We start from the raw sequence: 27,010 nt of genomic DNA, 5'->3' as shown, positions 1-27,010 counted from the left end.
TGGAATTGAACTGAGTCCCTCCTGGGTTGGCCGCATGCAAGGCAAATGCCCTAATACTGTGCTATCTCTCCTGCCCCAACTTTTCTTTCAATATCTATTGCACTGTTCATCATATACTTTATCTTAAGCTTCAGGATGACAGCCTTTCTAATGACATTGTGAGGAAAGCATATACCTTAATCCCCCAATTTATTCTTTCAATTTGTTTATTATTTATAAATATATAATATAAATATTTAAATTTATTATTAAATTTTGATCATCAAAATTATCCAATATATATGATGCTCCCTAATTTTTAAAGGAATTCTTTTTTCTTTTACTGAGGGATAATAATGGAAAGGAAAACATCTAAATTGGCTTTCTAGGTACCAACATTTGAGTGTGCTGACAATGTCAATCTACAAAATCATCAGTTTTTTTATGTGGAAAAGCAGGATATGTATGACTGTGACCATAAGGATTGCTATAAAGGAATAACTTCTGATATCTTTTTTCAGATTTGTTGCCAAGCCATGTGCCATAGCTCTCAACATTCAGGCCAATGGACCACAAATTGCCCAACCAAATGCCATCCTGGAGAAGGTCTTCACTGCAATTACAAAGGTATGCTTATTTTGGGGGAGGATATAGATTGTCATGACCACTTTTCTTAATCTGAAGTCATCCAATTCCATTTTATTCAGGGTTTGAAAATCTGTCTTTGCTTTTTTGTGCCAAAATGAATGTTCTTTGGATCCTCTGCTTGCAAGAATTGTGACTAAACCAAAATAACTATAAGTCAAATAAATAGGGTGTATTTAAAACTTGATCATTTATTGAGACTTTGTCATCAAGACTATAGAGGACTGTCAAACCCATACAACTTAGTGATTCGCTTGACTCTTTGCTGCTTTTACTCTTGCATGATATGAAATACTATATATAAGTGTTTAATGAGTTTAGGTAAGTGAGTGAAGAAAAGGAATATTGGGGCCTTATCTGGTGGCATTCTGGGGTTACTCCTAACTCTGTGCTCATAAATTACTCCTGCAGGCTCAGGGGACCATTTGGGATGCTAGGGATCAAACCCGAGTCAGCCACATACAAGGCAAATGCCCTACCCATTGTACTATTGCTCTGACCCCTGAGGAATATAATTTATGTAATATTAAAAAGTGCCCATTTATGTGAGTGCATATAATCTGTTAAGCATTCATAGGTGCTTAAAGGGGGTTACTCCTAACTCTGTGCTCATAAATTACTCCTGCAGGCTCAGGGGACCATTTGGGATGCTAGGGATCAAACCCGAGTCAGCCACATACAAGGCAAATGCCCTACCCATTGTACTATTGCTCTGACCCCTGAGGAATATAATTTATGTAATATTAAAAAGTGCCCATTTATGTGAGTGCATATAATCTGTTAAGCATTCATAGGTGTTTAAAGCAGTATGGAGATGTCTCAAAATATAAAAAATGGAAATATATTATAACCCATTCGTCAGTATCTATATCAAAAATGCTATTGTTAATACAAATATAGACAACCTATTTATAATAGTCAGTATCTGGTAAACCATATGTCTAACAACAGTGAGTGAATTATATATCCAAAATGGAATATTAATAACTGTAAGAAAAGATAAAATGTTGCATTTCACTCTAATTTGAGGTGGATCAAGAGAGTGTCATGTTAAGCAAGATGAGTTAGAATGAAAAAGACAAGTGCTGGGTGATTTAACTCATAATGTAGAATATAAAAAAATAATAGACATTACCAATGAAAAAAAAGACTGTCAATATAACTGAGTGTTACTAATTTGGAGTTGGGGTTGGAGGAGTATGTGAGAAGGTCCCTAAGTAGTGGAGAGCTGTTGGCAATTTGATAATATGGTGCAATTACATTATGCACCTCAAACCTAAATGTCAACACTTTGGTTAACCATGTTTTATATATATATATATATATATACATATATATACATACACACACACACACACACACACACACATATATATATATATATATATATATATATAGAGAGAGAGAGATAGAGAGAGAGAGAGAGAGAGAGAGAGAGAGACTTTGGAGTCACACCTGGAAGCACTCAGGGGTTACTCCTGGCTCTACGCTCAGAAATTGCTCCTGGCAGGCTCAAAGGACCATCTGGGATGCTGGAATTCGAACCACTGTCCTTCTGCATGCAAGGCAAACACTCTACCTCCATGCTGTCTTTCCAGCCCCCAACCATGCTATTGTAATAAAAAAATAATGCCCACTTGATTATAGCAATGTCCCTGTTATTCTAGTAGTTGTGATACAGAGACAAATGTTAACAAAAATGGGGATATCTGAAGGAACAAATAGTTTTGATATAAAAGAATGAAAATTGAGTGTCTGAATATTTACTGGGAAAAGATAAGAGAAGATTGTCTTTCCAGAGAGCTTTAATAGGGGAGGAAGAAGAGAGCAAGGGAGAGGAGTAATATGAGACAGGAGCATATTGCACTGCCCCCTTTCCCCCCACCCCCCACCCCTGTTGAAATCTTCTGACAGGGAGAGTAAAAGACAGGAGTCAAAAACATTTAAAGTCCTGAGAAAATGAAGCACAATAACCAAAGACCTTATCTGTTGTGTGGGAAAAAGAATAGAACAGAAGTGTTATGTTCTGGGAGGTGTTATGTTTGTATATTAAATGCTTGATTTTCCATGTTTTATTTTGTATGAAACAATTACTCAGACTTGTAAGATTTGTTTGAATATGGTTAAGAAAATTGTATTCATTTTTTATATTTGTGTTATTTATTTGCTTTGTCTCTTGACAAATGTCTTAAGATTATTAATTCAGATATTCAAGGATTTTTTCTTTACTTTATGGTATCTGTTTCTCTAAGGTTAATCCCTCGTCCTTTAATAGAAAATAGTATTTTTATTGGAAACTGTAAATTCATCAGTTTTTTTTTAATTTCTCTGTGTGAAGGAAGAATGAGTAGAATCTTAAGGAAAAGCTCTTTGTTAAAAGCTCTGTGTCAGGATATTTATTTCCAGGTTCTATTATGAAGGGACTCATATTCTCTATTACTTAAGGAAAACAATATTTAGAAAAATGTCCTTTCTTCTTAACATACTAATTAACTGCAGAAAAATCTTTTTCCTAGTTTAAAAATGCATTGGGAGTCATATGGTTTTTGTTTGGTCCTGATAGAATATTAACTTCACTCATTAGGCTTGGTGGGCATTTATGCATCTGCTATACTCTGAGAGTGAATCTTTTTAATCCTCCCCATGGATGCTCTTTAAGGAGTAGAATGTACCTGTGTAGAAGATGGAGAACTGGCTGGATTTGCTGATCTACTAATGTGATATAGGGTTCTAAGAGGCTGCATTGTAACCCAGCCGCTATAGCTTTAATGGGAGCTGGAGTTTGCTTTAATATGTTAATACAACTATGATAAAAATTGACCTAGGAAAGGTTTAAATTAATTTAAGGGGAAATATCAATACTACTTTAATGTCTTTATAGCAACATTAATTAAAATTATGTTCAAGCAAATTGTGATTTATTTCATAAAGTTTTTACTGTGTAAGACTATATAGTGCTACATATTAACATATTTGGATATGTAAAAATTGAGGAAATTGTTCCTATGAGTTCTTTTTAGCAAGGAGGGGGCATAGAGAGGACTGTCAAGAGGTGCTGAGGAGTTCAGGAATCATAACTGGGCTTATGCTAGGACATGAGCTAGACACCACCAGGGCCAAACTGGTGGTACTTGGTGACCTCTCTAGCTCCAGAGGCCCAGTGATGCTGGGGATCAAATTTTCTGGGGTGTACTGTTGTACTGTCTCCTGGCCCTCCCATGAGTTTTTTAAACAATATTTCTTAAAATTAAGCCATTGATTTCAGAAGATCAAGAAATTATTGGGCAATGGCAGTGAGTTTTGTATAATTTCAATTAATATGTTCTAATTAACAAAGAGAGGAATATGAAGATTAGGATTATAGAAAAGATGATAAACAATTTTTGTTTCACAATGGGGAAATAATTTACTAACCATTGAAGAAGTGGGAGGTGGAATAAATTTACTAATTGCATAATAGCCAGTACACAAATTTAAGCAATCAAATAGAGTAGTAGAATGAATTATATTTAACAATAGAAAACTCAGGGCAGGAAAGATTGCACTTGTGTTTGCATATGGCCAATCTAAATTTGATCCCCAATACCTTGTTTGGTCCTCTTACCCTTATCATGAGTTATCTTTGAGTACAGAGCCCAGAGTAAGCCCTGAGCTCCACTGGGTATGACCCCAAAAAACAAACTTAAAAAAACTATTAAGTAATTGATCAATCAATAATTTTACCTTAAGGTTTTATATTACATAGAGTTAATTAATGTTAATTAATATTACCAAAATAATGACAAAATTATTTTTGACAAAACAAAAGGGCTATGAATATGTGAGTAACTGTTGACACAAAAATTTCTCTCAAAAAGAAAGGAAATAAAACCATATTTGGTCAAAGTGAATTTATCAAAACAGAATTGAAACAGAAAGTAAAACAATGTGAGGGAACTATAAATAAACATGACAATGACATGACAATGACAATGATATTACACTTAAATGGGCATAAATGATCAAATAAAGTATTCGGATCAGTTATAAAGTTCATAAGAGATCCTCTTATGAAAGGATCTGGTTTTTAAAAAGCAAAGCATACTGTTTATATTTCTTTTTTTAGATACATTTGTTCCTTGGATTAAAATGATATATAAGCCACTATGTTTAAAATAAAAATATATTATTAATAAAAAATTAAAAAAAAGAAAAATATAAAGATACAATATAAATGTTATTGTTTTTGTTTTTAATTTGTTGTTATTTTTTTTGTTTCTTTGTTTTGGGTTTGTTTCTGGCTCTGTACTCAGTGATCACTGCTGGCTGTGTTCAGGGAATATGGGGTGCTTGGTATCAAACCTGAGTTAGCCTCATGCAAAGCAAGTGCTTATTTTACTCTGGCCCAAACAGGGCCTCTATTTTATAGAAGATAGGATCCTAAAGGGGTTAAATAAAGCGAATCTTTGGCTTTATTCTTTTTTTAATTTGTAATTTTTTAAATTCAATAACTATAAATCATAAAATTACAAAAGTATTTATGGTATATATTGTTCTAATACCAATTCCTTCACATGTGTCATCATACTCCAACAATGACCCAAATTTCCCTCCCACTTCCCAACCTGCTTCTATGGCAGGCAATTTCCCCTTCCCCCATTGACCTAGTGTTCCCTTCCTTAACTTATCTCCCACACAACTCCCAAGCTTCATGTTGAAGACCAGTTCTCTTGCTCTTCATTTCTATTATCATTGCACGTTTGATATTCCCCCATGAAAGTTTTTATATTCCACACATGAAAGAGATCATTCTGAATGTGTGCCTCTTCCTCTAACTGATTTCACTCAATATGATACTCTTCAGATTTAACCATGTTGTGACAAATTGCATTACTTTATCTTTTCTTACAGCAGAGTAGGATTCCATTGTATTCAAGTACAATAATTTCTTTATGCAGTCATCTGTTTGTGGGCATTTGGGTTTCTATATTTTTGCTATTGTATATAGAGCTACAATGAACGTAGGAGTGCAGATGTCTTTTCTGCATTATGCTTTTGGACTCTTGGGGTATATTCCCTGGAATGAAATTACTGGGTCACATGAATGCTTAATTCCTAGGTTTTTTTTTTTTTTTTAATGAAGGTTATATCATCTTCCAAAAAGTCTAGACACCTCTCTGAGGCAGACCAATGATAGTTGTATAAAGCTTTGGGATATATTGCCATTTTGATGATATTAATACTCCAAATCTAGCAGGAAATATATTTCCATCTCCTCATGTCCTCTTGTTTCTTTAAGTAGTATTTTATATTTATAGTTTTTCAAACTACAGTAAACATTCCCACAGTCTCCCCATATCCTTTCCTCCCTTTCCCCACATCCTCACTAACAATGGTTGTTGTTATTCTGATAAGTTTTGATCTCTGTGGTGTGAAGTGATATCTAATTGTTTTGATTTTCATTTCCATGATGATTAGTAATACAGAGTTATTTTTTCATGTTTTTTTTTGGCTATTGTATTTTTTCTTTGAAGCAGTTCCTGTTCGCCTCGTCTCTCCAGCTTTGATATGGTTGGATGATCTTTTCTTGTAGAGTTCTACTAATGCTTTATATATTTTGAATATTAAACCTTTGTTGGATTAACTATGTGTTGAACAAATAATTTCTCCCATTCTGTGGGCTGTCATTGTGATTCTTTCCATCATTTCTCTTGAGGTAAAGAATCTATAAAGTTGAATGTAGTTTCATTTCTTTATCTTTGCTTCTACTTACTAGGTCAGTAGTGTTTTAGACTTAAATGCCTCTAGCTTCTGGACTTATAACTCATATCTTATTTAAAAGGCAACTCAACATGAATCAAAGATTTTGAGTGAATTTTGTATCTGTAAAGTTAATTGGGGAAAACAGAAGCAGAATGCTTCCAGACCTAGACTTCAAAGGAGCCTTGAACAATATAATGCCACTGGCAAACACTACAGGATTAAAACTTTATCAAACAAAAAAATTTCTGTATGACAAAAGAAACATGGGCTAGAACTAAATGACAGCTGAGTGGAAGAAATATTTGTACTTAACACATCAGAAAAAGGGTGATATCCAAGATATGCAATGTACTCACAAAGATTAACTCCTCAAAATCTAAAAATCCCATTCAAAAATGGGGAGAGGAGGGGGCTGGAGAGATAGCATGGAGGTAAGGCGTTTGCCTTTCATGCAAGAGGTCATCGGTTCGAATCTCAGCGTCCCATATGGTCCCCCGTGCCTGCCAGGAGCAATTTCTGAGCATGGAGCCAGGAGTAACCCCTGAGCACTGCCGGGTGTGACAAAAAAAAAAAATGGGGAGAGGAAATAAATAGATACCTTTCTGAGGAAGATGTATAAAGCTTTTGGATATATGACATTTTGGTGATATTAACTCTCTAAATATAGCAGGGAATATATTTTCATCTCCTTGTGTCCTCTTGTGTCCTCTTGTTTCTTTAAGTAGTGCTTCGTAGTTTTTTTGTTTTGTTTTGTTTTGTTTTTGTATAGGTATTTCAACTCTTTAGTTAACCTGAATTTTAGGTGCTTGATTTTTTTTGGAGGCACAACTGTGAATTGGATTGTTTATTTTATATCTATTTAACTATTTGTATATAGAAAAACCCTGGACTTTTACATGCTAATTGTGTAGTCCCTTACTTTACTATATAACTTGATTTTCCTAGGAACTTTTTGTAGAGCCTTTAGCATTTTCTAGATATAGTATCATCCATCTGCCAATTGTAAGAGTTTAAATGTTTCCTTTCCTATCTGGATGCCGTTGATATCTTTTTATTTTCTCATTGGGCTTATCATAAATGAGGAAAGTTCCATCAGTAGAGGAAATTGAGGAAAGTTCCTTCAATTCATATTATTGAATTATTTTCTATCATGAATGGGTATTTTTGCTCATCAAATTCTTTCATTGTATCTATTGATACAATCAGATGATTTTTAATTTTTTCTTATATATTATAATATATTATAATGATTGACTTGTGAATGTTAAACCATCCTTGCATACTGAGATGCATTAACTTTTTGATGAGTTTTTGCATTTAATTTGACAGTATTTTATTGAGTATCCTTGCATCTTTATTCGTCAGTGAAATTGGTCAACACTTTCCCATTTCTTTGCTATCTTCTTTGGCATCATGATAATATTTGCTTCATGAAAACTATTTGGAAGTGTTTCTGTTTCTTCAGTTTCCTGAAAGAATCTGAAAAGGATTACCAGTGGATCATCTATAAAAGTTTGAAAAAGTTCACCATGAAATCAATCCATTGGTCTTAGATATTCATTTTGTGTGAGACTTTTGATTACCATTTTGATTTCCTCAATAGGCATGTTTAGATACCTTCCAAGGCCTTCCTTCCTTCCCTCTTCTTCCCTCCCTCCTCCTTGGCTTTTTATTACTTGAAAGAGTAACTCGCCATAAAGATAAAATAGTTATGAAAATATATGTGTTGAATGCAAGTATAAACATAGACATCATAAAAAGGAATAATTTAGTAATCCATTTTAATTTATTTTAAATAACGATATTGAGAAGCAAAGTATGACAGACCATATAAATGATAAGATAAAGAAAATCTAAAGGGTAGAGAAAACCCCTCTGTCTTGAAGAGATTGTATATTTTCTTTTCATGTGTTTGTTAAATATTACAAGACTTCATATTTTATTAGACTCAAACAAGAAAATTTAAAACTAGATATGCATTAGTAATACCAGAAATTAAAAAACAACAATATAAGAAAGCCTCTTACTTTCTTAATTAATCTTGAATAAAATTAAATTTCAGAATTTTTAGAAACAATCATTGTATGTGTTAGTCATATATCATGCCTATGTTGTGCTCTAATGAAAACTCATCTATGAATAATAAAATTAACCACTTACACATTGAAAAAATTAAGTGAAGTCAAGTTAAAAGAAACAAATAAAGATAAAAGCAGAAATAGAGAAATAGAGATAACGAATCTATACACTAAAATTTAGTCCTAAGTAATCTTATGTGTAACATAGAAATATGTGACATATAATAATTTTAGGTCAGCTATCCCGATAAAAAATAAAGAACAAATTTCTAACATAACAATCACAAAGATAAAAGAAAAGATAATTTGGGGAGGTTGGGCCACACCCAATGACGTTCAGGAGTTACTCCTGGCTATATGTTTAGAAATCGTTCCTGGCTTGGGGGACCATGTGGGACACCAGGGGATCAAACCGTGGTCCATTCTAGGCTAGTGCACACAAGGCAGAATTCTTATGCCCTGCAACACTGCTCTGGCCCCAGAAAGATAATTTTTTTAACTTTGCAAAGGAAAATGAAAAACTTCAATAAATTGGAAATTATTCTAGGAAACTATAACTTGCTAAATGTAATTATATATGGACTTATAAGTATCAGATTGAGAGCTACACTACATTTATTATGTTATCTATACTACACTACACTATTATGTTTAGATGATTCTTTTTTTTTTTTTTTTTTGGTTTTTGGGCCACACCCGGTGACGCTCAGGGGTTACTCCTGGCTATGCGCTCAGAAGTCGCTCCTGGCTTGGGGGACCATATGGGACGCCGGGGGATCGAACCGCGGTCCGTCTCCTAGGCTAGCGCAGGTAAGGCTTACCTTACCTCCAGCGCCACCGCCCGGCCCTATGTTTAGATGATTCTTAATCAAATTAATATTCAAATAGAACAGATAAATTTGTCTTTTTAAGCTATAATGATGGGCATGAGAGATAATCTAGGCAGTTGCCAACCCCCACCAGCACATAGAGTCTTTGGAGTAGCACCAGTAGTCCATAAATTAACACTGAATTAGTAGTAAACTCAGAGTTTACAGGGTGTGGTCCTCCATCCCACTAAAGATTACTTTGAAGAGACCAGAGAAATACTACAAGGCATCACTTACTTGCCTTGCCTGCAACCAGTTTAACACTGAAACTACACACAGACCCATAAGCATGCCAGGAGTGACCTCTGAACGTAGAACCAGAAGTGATTTTTGTGCACCATTAGGTGGGTTCCAAAAACAGAACAAATGCTTAAACAAAGTTAAGTATTACAAAATTATTTTTTTAAAAGTAATTTTTACTGTTATATAAACTTAACCAAATTGTTATTTAAATTTCAATGCAATGAATTCAATTAAAATTATGGCTTTATTTAAACAAAATGGGTCTTTTTCTGCAATTGAATTATATAAACTATTTTGTATATGGCATACATATGAATTATGTAAGATGAATTATATAAACTATTTTGTATATGACAAAAATCATTAAAATAATTATGCGAAAGTATAAAAAATTATCAGGGGCTGGAGCGATGGCCCAGTGGCAAAGTATTTGCCTTGCAAGACAGGACAGACCTCGGTTTGATTCATGGCATCCCATATGGTCCCCTGAGCCTGCCGGGAGCGACTTCTGACCCCAGAGCCAGGAGTAACTCCTAAGCGCTGCTGGATGTGACCCCAACCCCCCCCAAATTATCAGCAGTATAAGTTATCTTATATTGTAAGAAAAAATAATATCAAATTTTAAGAAAGGCCAGAGATTTTACCAAAAAATAAGACTTAGGTACCGAACAATAGTTCAACAGTTAACCTGGGTTCTATTTGTGACATCCTGTATAGTCAGAGCTTTCATTCCAGTATATAAATATTTAGAAAATTAAAGAAATCAAGTGAAATCTACCATAACTTAATATATAATAATATACTTAAGTTTAATACATATTAAAACATAATAAGGATGTTTGCTTAAAATTAGTAACAGTATACTTTATTTATTTATTTATTTTTATATCACTGTGAGATACTTAAAAACTTGTTGACAATTGAGTTTTGGTCATATAATGTCCAACTCTAAACCCTTCACCAGTGTTCATTTCTTGTCACCAGTTTCCCCAGTTACCCTCCCATCATCTCACCATTACCCACATAGGAAATACTTATATATACACTATAGGAAATACTTCTCGCTTTCTCTTTCTATCTCTCTTTTCTTTCTCTTTTAAGCAGCAGCAGTTTATAATACTGTGAGTGAAGGGGTATTATACATAACACTTTACTTCTGGTATATTTTAAAAAACCCATAGTATGAGAATAGACAATAGAAATGTTGGGTGGGAAGTGCACTGAAGACAGATGAAAGTGTACTGAAGACAGGACCAATGTGAAAATAATAGCTGGAAATAGTCACTCTGGATAAGAATAGGGAACAGAATAATTTTCAGAGACAGGCATAATAATAGGATTTAGAATATACAGAAAATTACATTATTTTTATAGTAAAAATTTGATATCATTAGGAATAAATGTGCAAAACTGTGCAAAGTATGTAAAGACAATTTCCAACACTGTTGAGAACACAAAGACCAATTGGGCAAATCTGAAAAATTCACCCAGGGTTAATTTAAAAGCTTAGAATTATTTCATTAAAAGTAGCAATGTTTTCTTGTTTGACCATTTTCTATATTCTGAAACTGTTATAGGAAAAGCCTGGTCATTTCAAGATATTTAGCTCAGGTTCTTTACTTCATGAGAAAAAATTTCTAGAGCAAGATTAATTTAATACAGAAAATGGTTTATTAAAAGCAACTGTGATAGCACATCAGGGAGTATGCTTGCATTGTATGTCGTTGACTGGAGTTCTCTTCCTGGTATCCCATAAAGTCCCCCTAGCCTGTCAGAGTGATTCTTGAGTGCAGAGCCAGGAATAATTCCTGAGCACTTCTGGGTGTAGCCCCCAAATCAGACAAACAAACAAACAAAAGCAAGAGCCTTTACCCAGTCATCAGAGTGTGCACATAGAGGAAGTAGCAGTATGCACAACAGTTTCTAGAATATGTCGGTATAGAAATGGGAAGAATTAGTAAGGAGTGGAATGTGTAAGAAATTTCAGAGACGAGGGAAGTTTTTATGGTGGTGATTTCTTAGAGCTAAGGAAACACCCAGTTTTTAATCATATTTGGTTCTCTTCTGTGAGTTGCTATGGTAATTGTAAGCTGTTACAGTGTGGCTAAGTTATTTTTTATAATGTAATTGTATTATAATGACCATATAATAAAGTTGGAGTTTATCAGTCCCTTTGTCCTTTCATCTGGTTTAACTGACCATAAGCCATTTTGCACTCATTTTGTTGTACAGCATTTTTTTTACTCATTAGCTTTGTTGGCAGAATCATTTCAGGCTTTTGGGCGTTGTTTTTGAGCTTGCAAGAAAAATCTGGTCAAAGATGGGTACTGGATCAGAATGGAAAAAGATCAGAATGGAAAAAGATCAGAATGGAAAAGGAGGTGATCAATATTGTCATGTTAAAGAAAAGGCTGAAACAAATACTGGTATTTGTATGATCATAGTTGTTAGCATGATGAAATAACAAAATATTATAGTTGTGAAGCTTTTCAGTAACTGCACAAAGGCATTTTTTTTTTGTTTTTGTTTTTGAGTCACAACTCAGCTGCGCTCAAGGGTTACTCCTGACTCCACGCTCAGAAATCACTCCTGGCAGGCTCAGGGGACCATATGAGATGCCAGCATTCGAATCAATGACCTTTTGCATGCAAGGCAAATGCCTTACCTCCATGCTATCTCTCTGGTCCCTGGGCATCTTATTTTTTTATGAAGGACAAACTTAAAATTTCTTTCCCATTTCAACAAATTGTGTGTAATATACTGGGCATTTTATTATCTCAGCACTAGACAAGAAATTGTAAAGTGCATATAGAAAATAAGGATTTCTCAGAAACCTAACTTTATAATAGTGGCACATGAATAGTAGAAGTGGGAAAGGACAAATTCAATTTTTTCATGAGGAAAAAATTAACAGTGGCATTGGGCTCTGTTTTTATCTACATGTTTTTATCTTCATTGTATTTATCTACAAATAAAATTAGACTTATGCCTTTTGCTATATTTCAGGGTGTACTTCTAATTACTATTGAATGTAATATAACTATAAATTATTTTTAAAGACCATTATCATGAGAGAAATTATTGAATATTTAAACAGGATTTTATCATTATGATCCCAAATTTAGTTACTATAACAAAATAGTGGAGAAGTTTCTGTTATAGTTAACAGAAACTATGACAAAATGTTCAGATGTTAATAGAAACTTCTGCAAGTAAAACAGCAAATAAGCAAAAACAGTACAAGCTAAATGTAATATGCAAATGAATCATTAGTAGAAAGTATGCAGCATGTCTGTAGCTCTAATTATCTTCGTAAATGAAGAAAGGGAGTGTCAGGATTAGGCACTTGACTGCATCATGAGACCAATCACAGTTCAATCTCCAGCTTTATTCATGAGACCCCTGGTACTCATTTCCTAGTACAGTGCCAGGAATAAGCCCTTATTACTGCCGTGTATGGCTGAAAACAAAGGCTACTCTATAAATCAACAAAGAATATATATCAAGAAAATAATTGGGCACCAGATATCAAAAGGAAAAACATTGATTTTTTAAAAACACAGAAAAAGATGTTTTCTTCAAGAAGATATAAAGTTAAAAGTACTAATTTTAGATGGGAAATAATAATGAAATGGCTGATAATGTACTCTGTCAATGAGGTTTTTGCAAATGGATATTCTCACAAAGGAGAGTAAAATCAGAGTAATTTTTCAGTACCTAACTGAATTCCAAATTTATAGGCTCTTTGGTCTACAATGTTTCTTACTTTAAGGGATTTAGCGCTATGTATAAGATGATTTATGACAGGATTATTTATTCCACCATTGTTTATAGTGGTGGAATAAAGTCACCTAGATGTCTTTTATTAAGGAAGTAGTTAGGTAAGTTATGATTTTTCTTTTTTTTAATATATTTTTTTAATTTATTTAAACACCTTAATTACATACATGATTGTGTTTGGGTTTCAGTCATGTAAAGAACACCACCCATCACCAGTGCAACGTTCCCATCACCAATGTCCCAAGTCTCCCTTCTCCCCACCCGACCCCCGCCTGTACTCTAGACAGGCTCTCCATTTTCCTCATACATTCTCGTTATTAGGACAGTTCAAAATGTAGTTATTTCCCTAACTAAACTCATCACTCTTTGTGGTGAGCTTCCTGAGGTGAGCTGGAACTTCCAGCTCTTTTCTCTTTTGTGTCTGAAAATTATTATTACAAGGGTGTCTTTCATTTTTCTTAAAACCCATAGATGAGTGAGACCATTCTGCATTTTTCTCTCTCTCTCTGACTTATTTCACTCAGCATAATAGATTCCATGTACATCCATGTATAAGAAAATTTCATGACTTCATCTCTTCTGACAGCTGCATAATATTCCATTGTGTATATGTACCACAGTTTCTTTAGCCATTCCTCCGTTGAAGGGCATCTTGGTTGTTTCCAGAGTCTTGCTATGGTAAATAGTGCTGCAATGAATATAGGTGTAAGGAAGGGGTTTTTGTATTGTATTTTTGTGTTCCTAGGGTATATTCCTAGGAGTGGTATAGCTGAATCATATGGGAGCTCGATTTCCAGTTTTTGGAGGAATCTCCATATTGCTTTCCATAAAGGTTGGACTAGATGGCATTCCCACCAGCAGTGGATAAGAGTTCCTTTCTCTCCACATCCCCGCCAACACTGTTTATTCTCATTCTTTGTGATGTGTGCCATTCTCTGGGGTGTGAGGTGGTATCTCAAAGTTGTTTTGATTTGCATCTCCCTGATGATTAGTGATGTGGAACATTTTTTCATGTGTCTTTTGGCCATGTGTATTTCTTCTTTGTCAAAGTGTCTGTTCATTTCTTCTCCCCAATTTTGATGAGGTTAGATGTTTTTTTCTTGTAAAGTTCTGTCAGTGCCTTGTATATTTTGGAGATTAGCCCCTTATCTGATGGGTATTGGGTGAATAGTTTCTCCCACTCAGTGGGTGGCTCTTGTATCCTGGGCACTATTTCCTTTGAGGTGCAGAAGCTTCTCAGCTTAATATATTCCCATCTGTTAATCTCTGCTTTCACTTGCTTGGAGAGTGCAGTTTCCTCCTTGAAGATGCCTGTAATGTCCTGGAGTGTTTTGCCTATGTGCTGTTCTATATATCTTATGGTTTTGGGGCTGATATCGAGCTCTTTAATCCATTTGGATTTTACCTTCGTACATGATGTTAGCTGGGGGTCTAAGTTCAATTTTTTGCAAGTGGCTATCCAATTGTGCCAACACCACTTGCTGAAGAGGCTTTCCCTGCTCCATTTAGGATTTCCTGCTCCTTTATCAAAAATTAGGTGGTTGTATGTCTGGGGAACATTTTCTGAGTATTCAAGCCTATTCCACTGATCTGAGGACCTGTCCTTATTCCAATACCATGCTGTTTTGATAACTATTGTTTTGTAGTACAGTTTAAAGTTGGGGAAAGTAATTCCTCCCATATTCTTTTTCCCAATGATTGCTTTAGCTATTCTAGGGTGTTTATTGTTCCAAATGAATTTCAAAAGTGTCTGATCCACTTCTTTGAAGAATGTCATGGGTATCTTTAGAGGGATGGCATTAAATCTGTATAATGCCTTGGGGAGTATTGCCATTTTGATGATGTTAATGCTGCCAATCCATGAGCAGGGTATATGTTTCCATTTCCGTGTGTCCTCTCTGATTTCTTGGAGCAGAGTTTTATAGTTTTCCTTGTATAGGTCCTTCACATATTTAGTCAAGTTGGTTCCAAGATATTTGAGTTTGTGTGGCACTATTGTGAATGGGGTTGTTTTCTTAATGTCCATTTCATCCTTATTACTATTGGTGTATAGAAAGGCCATTGATTTTTGTGTGTTAATTTTGTAGCCTGCCACCTTGCTATATGAGTCTATTGTTTCTAGAAGCTTTTTGATAGAGTCTTTAGGGTTTTCTAAGTAGAGTATCATGTCATCTGCAAACAGTGAGAGCTTGACTTCTTCCTTTCCTATCTGGATTCCCTTGATATCCTTTTCTTGCCTAATCGCTATAGCAAGTACTTCCAGTGCTATGTTGAATAGGAGTGGTGAGAGAGGACAGCCTTGTCATGTACCAGAATTTAGAGGGAAGGCTTTTAGTTTTTCTCCTTTGAGGATAATATTTGCCGTTGGCTTGTGGTAGATGGCTTCAACTAGATTGAGATAGGTTCCCTCCATTCCCATCTTGCTGAGAGTTTTGATCAAGAATGGGTGTTGGACCTCATCAAATGCTTTCTCTGCATCTATTGATATGATCATGTGGTTTTTATTTTTCTTGTTATTGATGTTGTGTATTATGTTGATAGATTTACGGATGTTAAACCAGCCTTGCATTCCTGGGATGAAACCTACTTGATCATAGTGGATGATCTTCTTAACGAGGCATTGAATCCTATTGGCCAGGATTTTGTTGAGGATCTTTGCATCTGCATTCATCAGCGATATTGGTCTGTAATTTTCTTTTTTTGTAGCATCTCTGTCTGGTTTAGGTATCAAGGTGATGTTGGCTTCATAAAAGCTATTTGGAAGTGTTTCTGTTTGTTCAATTTCATGAAAGAGTCTTGCCAAGATTGGCAGTAGTTCCTCTTGGAAAGTTTGATAGAATTCATTAGTGAATGCATCTGGACCTGGGCTTTTGTTTTTCGGCAGACATTAGATTACTGTTTTAATTTCATCAATGGTGATGGGGGTGTTTAGATATGCTACATCCTCTTCCTTCAACCGTGGAAGATTATAAGAGTCCAAGAATTTATCCATTTCTTGCAGGTTCTCATTTTTAGTGGTGTAGAGTTTTTCAAATTAGTTTCTGATTACCCTTTGAATCTCTGTCATATCAGTAGTGATCTCTCCTTTTTCATTCCTGATACGAGTTATCAAGTTTCTGTCTCTCTCTTTCTTTGTTAGGTTTGCCAGTGGTCTATCAATCTTGTTTATTTTTTCAAAGAACCAACTTCGGCTTTCGTTGATCTTTCGGATTGTTTTTTGAGTTTCCACTTCATTGATTTCTGCTCTCAGCTTTGTTATTTCCTTCTGTCTTCCTATTCTTGGGTCCTTTTGTTGAGCATTTTCTAGTTCTATTAGCTGTGTCATTAAGCTACTCAGGTAAGCTCCTTCTTCCTTCCTGATGTGTGCTTGCAAAGCTATAAATTTTCCTCTCAGTACTGCTTTTGCTGTGTCCCATAAGTTCTGATAGTTTGTGTCTTTATTGTCATTTGTTTCCAGGAACCTTTTGATTTCCTCCTTGATTTCATCTCGGACCCACTGGTTATTGAGCATGAGGCTGTTTAACTTCCAGGTGTTAAAGTGTTTCTTCTGAGTCCCTTTGGAGTTCACAAATAATTTCAGAGCCTTGTGGTCAGCGAAGGTAGTCTGCAAAATTTCTATCCTCTTGATCTTATGGAGGTATGTTTTATGTGCCAGCATGTAGTCTATCCTGGAGAATGTCCCATGTACATTGGAGAAGAATGTGTATCCAGGTTTCTGGGGATGGAGTGTCCTATATATATCCACTAGGCCTCTTTCTTCCATTTTTCTCCTCAGGTCTAGTATATTCCTGTTGGGTTTCAGTCTGGTTGACCTATCCAGTGTTGACAAAGCCGTGTTAAGGTCCCCCACAATTATTGTGTTGTTGTTGATATTATTTTTCAGATTTGTCAACAGTTGTATTAAATATTTTGCTGGCCCCTCATTCGGTGCATATATGTTTAGGAGAGTGAATTCTTCCTGCTCTACGTACCCCTTGATTAATATAAAATGTCCATCTTTGTCCCTTACAACCTTCCTGAGTATAAAGTTTGCATTATCTGATATTAGTATGGCCACTCCAGCTTTTTTATGGGTGTTATTTGCTTGGATAATTTTTCTCCAGCCTTTTATTTTGAGTCTATGTTTGTTCTGACTATTTAGGTGTGTTTCTTGTAGGCAGCAGAAGGTTGGATTGAGTTTTTTGATCCATTTAGCCACTCTGTGTCTCTTAACGGTGCATTTAGTCCATTGACGTTGAGAGAAAGAATTGTCCTGGGATTTAACGCCATCTTTATTTCAAAATTTGGTGTGTCTTTTGGGTAGTCTTGTCTTAGATTAGGTCTTTCAGTTTTTTTCTTAAGACTGGTTTTGTGTCTGTGAAGTTTCTGAGCTTTTTTTTGTCTGTGAAACCATGTATTCTTCTGTCAAACCGGAAAGTGAGTTTTGCTGGGTATAGTATTCTGGGTGAAGCATTCATTTCATTCAGTCTTGTCACATTATCCCACCATTGCTTTCTGGCATTGAGTGTTTCTGGTAAGAGGTCTGCTGTAAATCTCAGGGAAGCTTGCTTGAACGTGATTTCCCCTTTTGATCTTGCTGTTTTCAGAATTCTGTCTTTATCTGTGGGATTTGTCATTGTGACTAGGATGTGTCTTGGGGTGGTTTTTCTGGGGTCTCTTTTGGTTGGTACTCTTCGGGCATGCAGGATTTGATCACATATATTCTTTAGCTCTGGAAGTTTCTCTTTAATGATGTTCTTGACCGTTGATTCTTCCTGGAAATTTTCTTCCTGGGTCTCTGGGACTCCAATGATTCTTAAGTTGTTTCTGTTGATCTTATCATAGACTTCTATTTTCATCTGTTCCCATTCTTTGACTAATTTTTCCATTGTCTGCTCATTTGCTTTAAGTTTTTGTCCAATCTCTCCTGCTGTATGGAATTGTTATGTATCTCATCTTCCACAGCACCAAGTCTATTCTCAGCTTCTGATACCCTGTCCCAGAGCTTATCCATTTTGTCATTCACTTCGTTTACTGACTTTTTCAGTCCTGTTAGTTGACATGTTATTTCAGTTTGGAGTTTTGTGATTTCTGTCTTCATATTTTCTTGGTTCTTATTAGTGTTCTGTTCAACTCGATCCATGGTTTCTTGGAGATTGTTGAGCATCTTCCATATTGCTAGTCTAAAGTCCTTATCTGAGAGTTTGATTAGTTGGTTGGTCATTATCTGGTCCTCAGAATTGTCATCTTCATTCTCTATGTCTGATGCTGGCCTGCGTTGTTTCCCCATTGTCACACTTGTATTGTGGGTTTTTCTACGTGTTGTGGTGGTATTCATTGTCTATATGATGCAAGCAGCACACTCCTCTGGCTCCTCCCTTTCTGGATGGGCTGACTTGCCTCTAAGGGAGGGGAGTCCTCCGTGGATGAAGCCTCACACTGGGTCAAATCTTAGGCCCGAGCATGCAACAGAGAAGACAGTCTGGAGAGAAATGTTTGCTTCTGTGATATAGCGCCGTTCTTAGTGTTATTTTTTCTTCTTGTTGCAATGGTGTTCTTTCCTTAGATAGAATGCACGGCCGCGTAGCGAAGCGGAGCGGCCTTGCTCCACTGGAGCCTCTTTTTGCCCCACTCGCAAGAGTTTCACACAAGAGGACAGTAGACAGACATAGACAGGTCACACTCACAGTTTTTCACAGTTGGGCCCCACTGGGCCGGTGTACTTTCGCAGATTTTCCCCGCCTGGTGTCACACACAGGGAGCCGGCTTTTGCAAAGCCTTGCCAGTTTTCATGCTCTGTAGTCCCTCCTTGAAAATGGTGTCTGGGCTAGCGAGGTTTCTGGAGCCTCTTTTTGCCCCACTCGCAAGAGTTTCACGCAAGAGGACAGTAGACAGACATAGACAGGTCACACTCACAGTTTTTCACAGTTGGGCCCCACTGGGCCGGTGTACTTTCGCAGATTTTCCCCGCCTGGTGTCACACACAGGGAGCCCTGATTTTTTTAGTATAATATATTCTTTACTGATCTAGAGAAGGAGACTATATTCAGATTTTGATATAAAATATTCCCAAATATATGGTGAAATGAAAGTTCAAAACAGTTTATGTAGTAAACCAAAATTTCATATGACAAGGGATATAAGAATGTAGATTTAAATTTGCTTATATTTGCATAAAGTAATTATGAAAAATTGTAATGTTATTAATAATAATATTTAATAAAAAGGGAGGAGTTGGAATTTAGAGATTAAGAACAAAATAAGAAGTTAAACAGTTTTTAATTTGTGAACTTCTGAATGTGTTATCTAGTCAATAAAATCAGAAAATAAATTGAAATTAAAGTTTAATTTCTCTATTCATTGTATATCCAAGATATAGTTTAGGCTGTGAATTTTCTCATTAAAATTTTTATGGTTTTTGTGGTTTTGTACTCTGAGGGATCACTCCTGGCTGGTTCAGGGGACCTTCTGTAGTGGATCAAATTCGGGTTGACTGCATGCAAAGCAAGAGCCCTATCCACTGTACTCTTTCTGTTTCTCTTTATTATGTTTTAATTTAAAAAGACTGAAAAAATCCATTCATTGCAATCTATTGTAACTTTACTAAAAAAAAAACAACCAATTATGAGTCTATATACTTCATTGGTAGTGGGTGATTAACTTTTACAAATATATGGTCAGTATATTTTTGTATTCTATCTTAACATTAAGACATTTATTTTGGGGCCGGGCGGTGGCGCTAAAGGTAAGGTGCCTGCCTTGCCTGCGCTAGCCTTGGACGGACTGCGGTTCGATCACCCGGTGTCCCATATGGTCCCCCAAGCCAGGAGCAACTTCTGAGCACATAGCCAGGAGTAACCCCTGAGCGTTACAGGGTGTGGCCCAAAAACCAAAAAAAAAAAAAAGACATGTATTTTGTGCTTGACACCTTGAGTTGCTTGAGGTACTTAAGAAGATGTCATACTATATTCCACCCCTATAGCTTGAAAGCTGAATAGACTGCCTTTCCCTCCACTCCCAATTCCCACCTCATTTTTTGTTATTTCTTTGGTTCTTAAAATCTCATTGATGTTAAAGGAGAAGTAAATATAGACAAAATCAAATTTATTCCTATTGAAAATAAAAATGGTTTTCCTTTGTCTTGTTTTGTAGCATCCTGATGAGAAGAGATTGGAAGGCCTCTCCAAGCAGCTGGATTGGGATGTTCGCAGCATTCAACATTGGTTTCGACAAAGACGCAACCAGGAGAAGCCTAGTATACTAACCCGATTCTGTGAGAGCATGTTAGTATTTTTGCTTTCATTTTTGAAGGGAAAAACCTTAAGTAAGCATATTATCATTAGGCTTCCATAGCCCCTAATGTGTGTCACCTGCTAGAAAAACATTTCACAGAAATACTGGGGAAGGAGCAGTTTTTAAGAATTTGTGCTTTCCACTTTGGATGCAGGAAATGAAGTTTATCTCCTAAAAGAGTTCCTATAAAATAGTCATATAAAGAGCTACAGTCTTTATTTTCAACCTTTGAAATACAGTACAAAAGATAATTAGTTTTATAGTTTGAATTTTAGTAGAGGGGACTTTGTCAAGATGTTCTGTCCACTGAAATAAGCAGAGTTAGTAGGATGTATTTTTAGAGGATCAGGATCATGTCCTCTGTTGCTGGGGATTTAAGAAATGGCTCTTTTATTTTCTGGGTGAGCTTAATGAAGTATAGCTTGAAGGTGGGTGATAGACTGAAAGTCTTCCATTTCTGAAATGTGAACTTTATGTAGTATACATTATTTCAGTAAAGTTGTTAAAAAATAATACAAGAGAACTCATCTAGAGCAATGACACTTTGAAGCACTGACACTCAGTATCCTTCTGTTAAGGAAAGTTTGAAATACAGAGGCATTGAGCATATCCCCAACATATGGAAGATCTTGACTCAATATTTTCCTTCCTCACTTTGGCCTTTAATCATTTGGGAGAAGACTGTGTCTTTATCTCATAGCTTTTTCCTTTAGGGGCTTTGTCCTGATGCCAGGTCTTTTTAATAATGATGTTGTCAGCATGGTACTCTTCCTTAATAGACTCTTTGTATTTGGGATTAAAATTGCATTTTCAGGTTAAACTTTTAATTAAGCTAAAATTATTTTAACAACTGCAATTTATAGCTCAGAGGTAAGCCTAAGGCTTTGGGGAAAATATGGAGGAGGCTGAATAACATCATTGATTCCTAGGGATGGATGAATCTAGTATGCAAAAGCAGGAACTTCATGAAGTCAAAATATAAGGAACTCTGGACAAAACTCAGTGGACACAATCTCCAACCCCCCTCTCTTTTTTTTCTTTTTTGTTTATTAATGTCTTTATTTACAAATATGTTTTTAGTTGGTATCAGTCATAAAAGTACACCCCCTTCTCCAGTGTAACCATCAATGCCCCCTATCTCCCTCCACCCCTATCCCCTGCCTGTCTTCTAGACTGGCATTCTATTTCTCTCACTCACTACCATTGTCACGATAGTTTTTGGTGTAGTTACTTTTCTAACTGCACTCACCAATTTTTGTGGTAAGATTCATATCATGGACTGGTCCTTTCAAACCTTATTTCTATTGTCTCTGGGTATTATTGACATACTGTCTTTTATTTTTCTTAAATCACACACATGAGTGAGACTATTCTGTGTATATCTTTCTCCCTCTGACTCATTTCACTCAGCATAATAGTTTCCATGTCCATTCATATATAGGAAACTTTTATGACTTAGTTTTTCCTGACAGCTGCATAGTATTTCACTGTGTATATGTACCACAATTTATTAACCACTCATCTGTTGTTGGACACCTGGGTTGTTTCCGGATTCTGGCTATTGTAAATAGAGCTGCAATGAACATAAATATGCAGAGGGCATTTTGTATTGTGTTTTTGTATTCCTAGGGTATTTCTCTAAAAGTAATATAGCTGGATCACATGTGAGCTCAATTTCCAGGTTTTTATTTTTTAATTTCCAGTTTTTTGAGGAATTTCCATATTGTTTTCCATAAAGGCTAAACTAGACAGCATTCCCACCAGCAGTGAATGAGAGTTCCTTTCTTCCCACATCCCCACCAGCACTGATTGATCTTGTTCTTTGTGATGTGTGCCAGTCTCTGTTGCATGAGATGGTACATTGCATTTTTATTTGCATCTCCCTGATGATTAGTGATATGGAGCACTTTTTTAATGTACCTTTTGGCCATTTGTATTTCTTCTTTGACTAAGTGTCTGTTCATTTCTTCACCCCATTTTTTTATGGGGTTAGACGTTTTTTTTCTTGTTAAGTTCTGTCAGTGCCTTGTATTTTAGATATATGCCCCTTATCTGATGGATTTTGGGTGAATAGTTTCTCCCATTCTGTGGGTGGCCTTTGTATCCTAGTCACTATTTGAGATGCAGAAGCTTCTCAGCTTAATAAAATCCCATCTATTTATTTCCACGTCCACTTGTTTGGAGAGTGATATTTCCTCCTTGATGATGCATTTAGTCTCAATGCCATGAAGTGTCTTACATATGTGTTGTTCTATATACCTTATGGATTTGGGTCTGATATCAAGGTCTTTAATCCATTTGGATTTAACCTTTGTGCATGGTGTTAGATGGAGGTCTGAATTTACTTTTTCGCAAGTGACTGTCCAGTTGCTTCAACACCACTTGTTGAAGAGGCTTTCCTTGCTCCATTTTGGATTTCTTGCCCTTTTATCGAAGATTAATTGATTGTATGTCTAGAGAACATTCTCTGAATACTCGTCTGTTCCATTGATCTGAGGGTCTGTTTTTATTTTAATACCATGCTTCTTATCTGATAGGTATTGGGTAGTTTCTCCTAGTCTGAGCAAGCCACTCTCCTTAATTGAATTTAGTGGTATTTATGGAGGAAGTATTTATGCATCATGGCTCCTAAACAGAAGCTGGAATTTATGGTCTTGCCACATACTGTAAAGGATATGGGCTCAATTGTTGCTCATATTTGAGCGGGGGTTAAAGGGTATTATCCACAGTACTGAAACATTTTCTTTCTTTTCAAGTTACCTATTTTGGTGATATAGTGCTAGCCATTTTTGTACTATATTGGTTCTACTTATTTCTATTATCAATGTGCTGGGGATTCAGTCAGCTGGATCCTATTAAACTTCAGATTCTGACTCAGTTGGACTGGGATGGCAGCTGAGATAGCATTTTTCAGCAAATTAAATTGTGCTGATGCTGCTGGTTTGTAAACACACATTGAATAACAAGGCTCATATTCGCCAGTATCTGTCTTCTTGAATTTAACTGGCTATTATCTGCATGCCACAGTCACCAAGTTAGTTACACCCAGGTAGAATTACTTCTAAAAGATTGCTAGAGATATGGCATTATAACAGCACAATGAGGGATTTGGGGGTAATATAAATGGATTATAATTTCTCTCATCAAGAAGCTCATAATTGTAGAGATGGTAGAGGGCAGGTAGAGGGCATGAGGGAAACTAGGGACATTGGTAACAGGAAATATGCACTGGTAAAGGGTGTTGACTGGAACTTAATCATAAATATCTTTGTTATGGTGGGAAAAAACTGTATTATGAACAACCTTGTAAACCACAATGTTTAAATAAAGCAATTTTTTCTTTTTTTTTTCAGTTTATTTATTTGTTTTATTTTGTTTTGGGGTCACATGCGGCAGTGCTCAGGGGTTATTCCTGGCTCCACGCTCAGAAATCACTCCTGGCAGGCTCGTGGTACCATATAGGATGCCGGGATTTGAACCAATGACCTTCTGCATGAAAGGCAAATGCCTTACCTCCACGCTATCTCTCCGGCCCCTAAATAAAGCAATTTTTAAAAATTAAAGAAAAAAGCTTTTAATTGCCTCAAGTCATAGTCTTTGAGCATGTGAGTTTTAGTGTTACCAAACATATAAGCATGTAACTACTGAATGACTGACATAGTAATAAATAAGAGAAAAGATATAAGAAAAAGGTGCCTTGTGGTTAGGTCACTAAGGTTTGATGGGGCTGGAATTATTTAATGTTGGGGCCTTTTTGCAGAAAACTGGTAGATGAATTCTCTACTTTCTTAACTCATGGGTTGACTTTCCTTAGTATCCTTCATCCTGCTCTTTCATTGCAGTCTTTCTTGAGTTATTTCTCTAGATTCAGTGTTAAATTTTTTTATTTTCCTCCCATGGTCTGTGTAGTACTTTTCTCTTGCCAGTTTCTTCCAAATACTGTGCCCAGTGCAGATATTACTATTAGGTTATTGTTCTCCTATTTTTAGCTCATAATTTTGGTGTGTTCCCTCTTTTGATTTACCTTTGTATCTATGGTCTGTCTCTATTTTGTAACAGGATGGATACTCAAACCAGTCAGCCCCACAGGTTCCACTTGTTCTTTGTAAACCCACTGCTACCACATCCCAATTACTTTCAAGGTTTCCTGATTAATTATATCATATTTGTTTGCTACAAAAATATACTTTTCTGAAATACTTCTCTATGCTTTGCTACTTTAAAACCTTGATGAATTTTTTTTTAGAATTACAGAAAAAATAAATTCTTTTGCCTTGTTTTCTAAGTTGGCCTTCATGTTTGGTATCTGTCATCCATTGACTTCTTCCTTCAGTCAGAAATAAAGGCCTGTTTTTCTTTATTTTCTATTCTATAGTTTTCTCATTCAGATCTATAAATAGTAGCAATTAAACACTGAAGCATTGCTTTTCTTGTATATTAATTACTCTAAATTTATCTACATGTTTCACTGTAATTATAGCATATGTGCTCCTTGAGGGTACAAGAACTGCATCATATTTCTCACAGTACACAAACTCTTCTAAATATGTAGGTGTCAAATGTCTATATGCTGATATGGCTTTGTTTTGGAAGGATTTGCTGATTTATATTGGAATCCAGACCTCCAATATGAAGAAACCTAACATATACTGATTCAACTTCAGATTTGTTTAGAATTGAATTAAAACTCTCTAAGAAAATGTCAGAGGCAGAAATTCAGTGCAAAAAAATGGGATAGAAAGAGTAACATTTAAATGATATCACAAGGAATAAAACAGAAATATATTAGTCTGTTCATATGCTATGTCATAATTGTTTTTAGTATTGGGTTGGGATGGGGCTGGAGTGATAGCCCAATAGATATAGTGTTTGCCTTGCATGCAGCCAACCCAGGTTCCATACCTGGCATACCGTATAGTTTCCAAGCACCACCGGAATGACCACTGAGCATAATACCAACAAAAAATCTTAATCATTGCTGGTTGTGGCAAAAACAAACATACAAACAAAAATATTTGGTTGTGAAAATTGTTTTCAATCAGGTATGTGCTTAACAGTCACTTTTCAAAATACACATGCCCAAACTCTGTCCTAATGGGGCCTGGATTTATATAAATGAAAAAAAAAGCGTTCTTCAACTTAAAACAAAAAACAGTTTTTTTAAAATACAATTGGTCATACAATCTTCAACCTTTTTATATATGACATTAACACCTGTCTCACCTACTTGTCCATGATAGTTATAACTGAGACAGTTAATCAGTGATTTTTAATCTTTCTACAGTGGTAGATGAACACTAGTCTGATAATTGGTGGTTGAATGCCACTGGATTAAAGAAAATATCCTTTGGGTAATTTAAGACACACATCCCTGGTTAAGAAGCATTACTGTTTGAAAATAAATGATTGCTCTTCATGAGTCAAATTAGAGATCAAGATAACAAGAAAAATTGAGACATGGATTTAGCACCCAAGTGTTAAGATTCTATAGTTTTTCTATTACATATTTACTATTTTAGGAATTTTAGAATTCCTTCAAGGGAATTGTTTCATCCTTTTGAATAGCACCAATATAATTGCCAACCAGTACTGGTTGGTATCATCCGTTAACATATCTATATTTTGGCACTTCCATTTTTTTAAATTATTTTTTATTGTGACTGAAGTTTATTACACAGAATTATTTACGTACATAGTGACAATGAATGAAGGGCATTCTCACCACCAATGTTGTCCTCCCTCCACTCTTGTTCCCAGCATGTCTCCCACATCTCCCTCCTTTACCCCCCAGAATCCTAGTGCAAATGGTTTCCGCCTTACAGCTTGTTATAGGTTGGGTATCTATTCTGTTTGGTGTTCCAGTCTGGTCATTTTTTATTTACACTACATGTTCATATGACTGGTCCTGGTATCATTCTTCCCCCCCCCTCAAGTTATGAGGCTGAATGATTCAAATTATGCGATTCTGATGGAGATAAAAAGGTTAAGGAAAAGAGGAGAAAAAATTTGGTATCAACTACTAAAAAAAAAAAAAAAAAAGAATCACCGAATAATATCCACAAAAGGGGAAAAGAAAGAAAAAAGTGGCAGAAAAAAGAGAAGGAAAATAATATCAAAAAACAAACAAAAAATAAAACAAAACAAAACCAGAAAAAGTGCTGCAGTGACAGGGTTTGTGTTGCCCCATCTTTTTTTTTTTTTTTTTTGTATAGGCATAGCAAGTATTGGGGAAGGAAGGAAATTCCCGTGGCCTAAGAGATTCAGGGTTTCTCCACTCTTGTAACATATTGTCATGGGAACAACCACTGGCTCTATACCTTCTCATTGGCACTTCCATTTAATGCAGATGGACCAGATAAAAGATGTTAGTCAGCGAGTAGTGAGTGTGCTGAACCATTTATG

General features: G+C 35.7%; 1 protein-coding gene across 1 annotated transcript in view; it reads left to right on the top strand.

The window, feature by feature from the left end:
- CERS6 (ceramide synthase 6) overlaps window positions 1-27,010 on the top strand; it is a 331,923-nt gene that overhangs the window by 95,572 nt on the left and 209,341 nt on the right. The window contains exons 2-3 of the mRNA XM_049773537.1: window positions 501-606; window positions 20,468-20,598. Of these exons, the coding sequence (XP_049629494.1) occupies window positions 501-606; window positions 20,468-20,598 (237 nt within the window). The remainder of the gene's footprint in view (window positions 1-500; window positions 607-20,467; window positions 20,599-27,010) is intronic.

The sequence above is a fragment of the Suncus etruscus genome, chromosome 5 (genome assembly GCF_024139225.1).
Source record: "Suncus etruscus isolate mSunEtr1 chromosome 5, mSunEtr1.pri.cur, whole genome shotgun sequence".
NCBI classification, from domain to species: Eukaryota; Metazoa; Chordata; class Mammalia; order Eulipotyphla; family Soricidae; genus Suncus; species Suncus etruscus.
The sequence above is the reverse complement of the archived record's forward strand: the minus strand, read 5'-3'. Positions and strand labels throughout refer to the sequence as shown.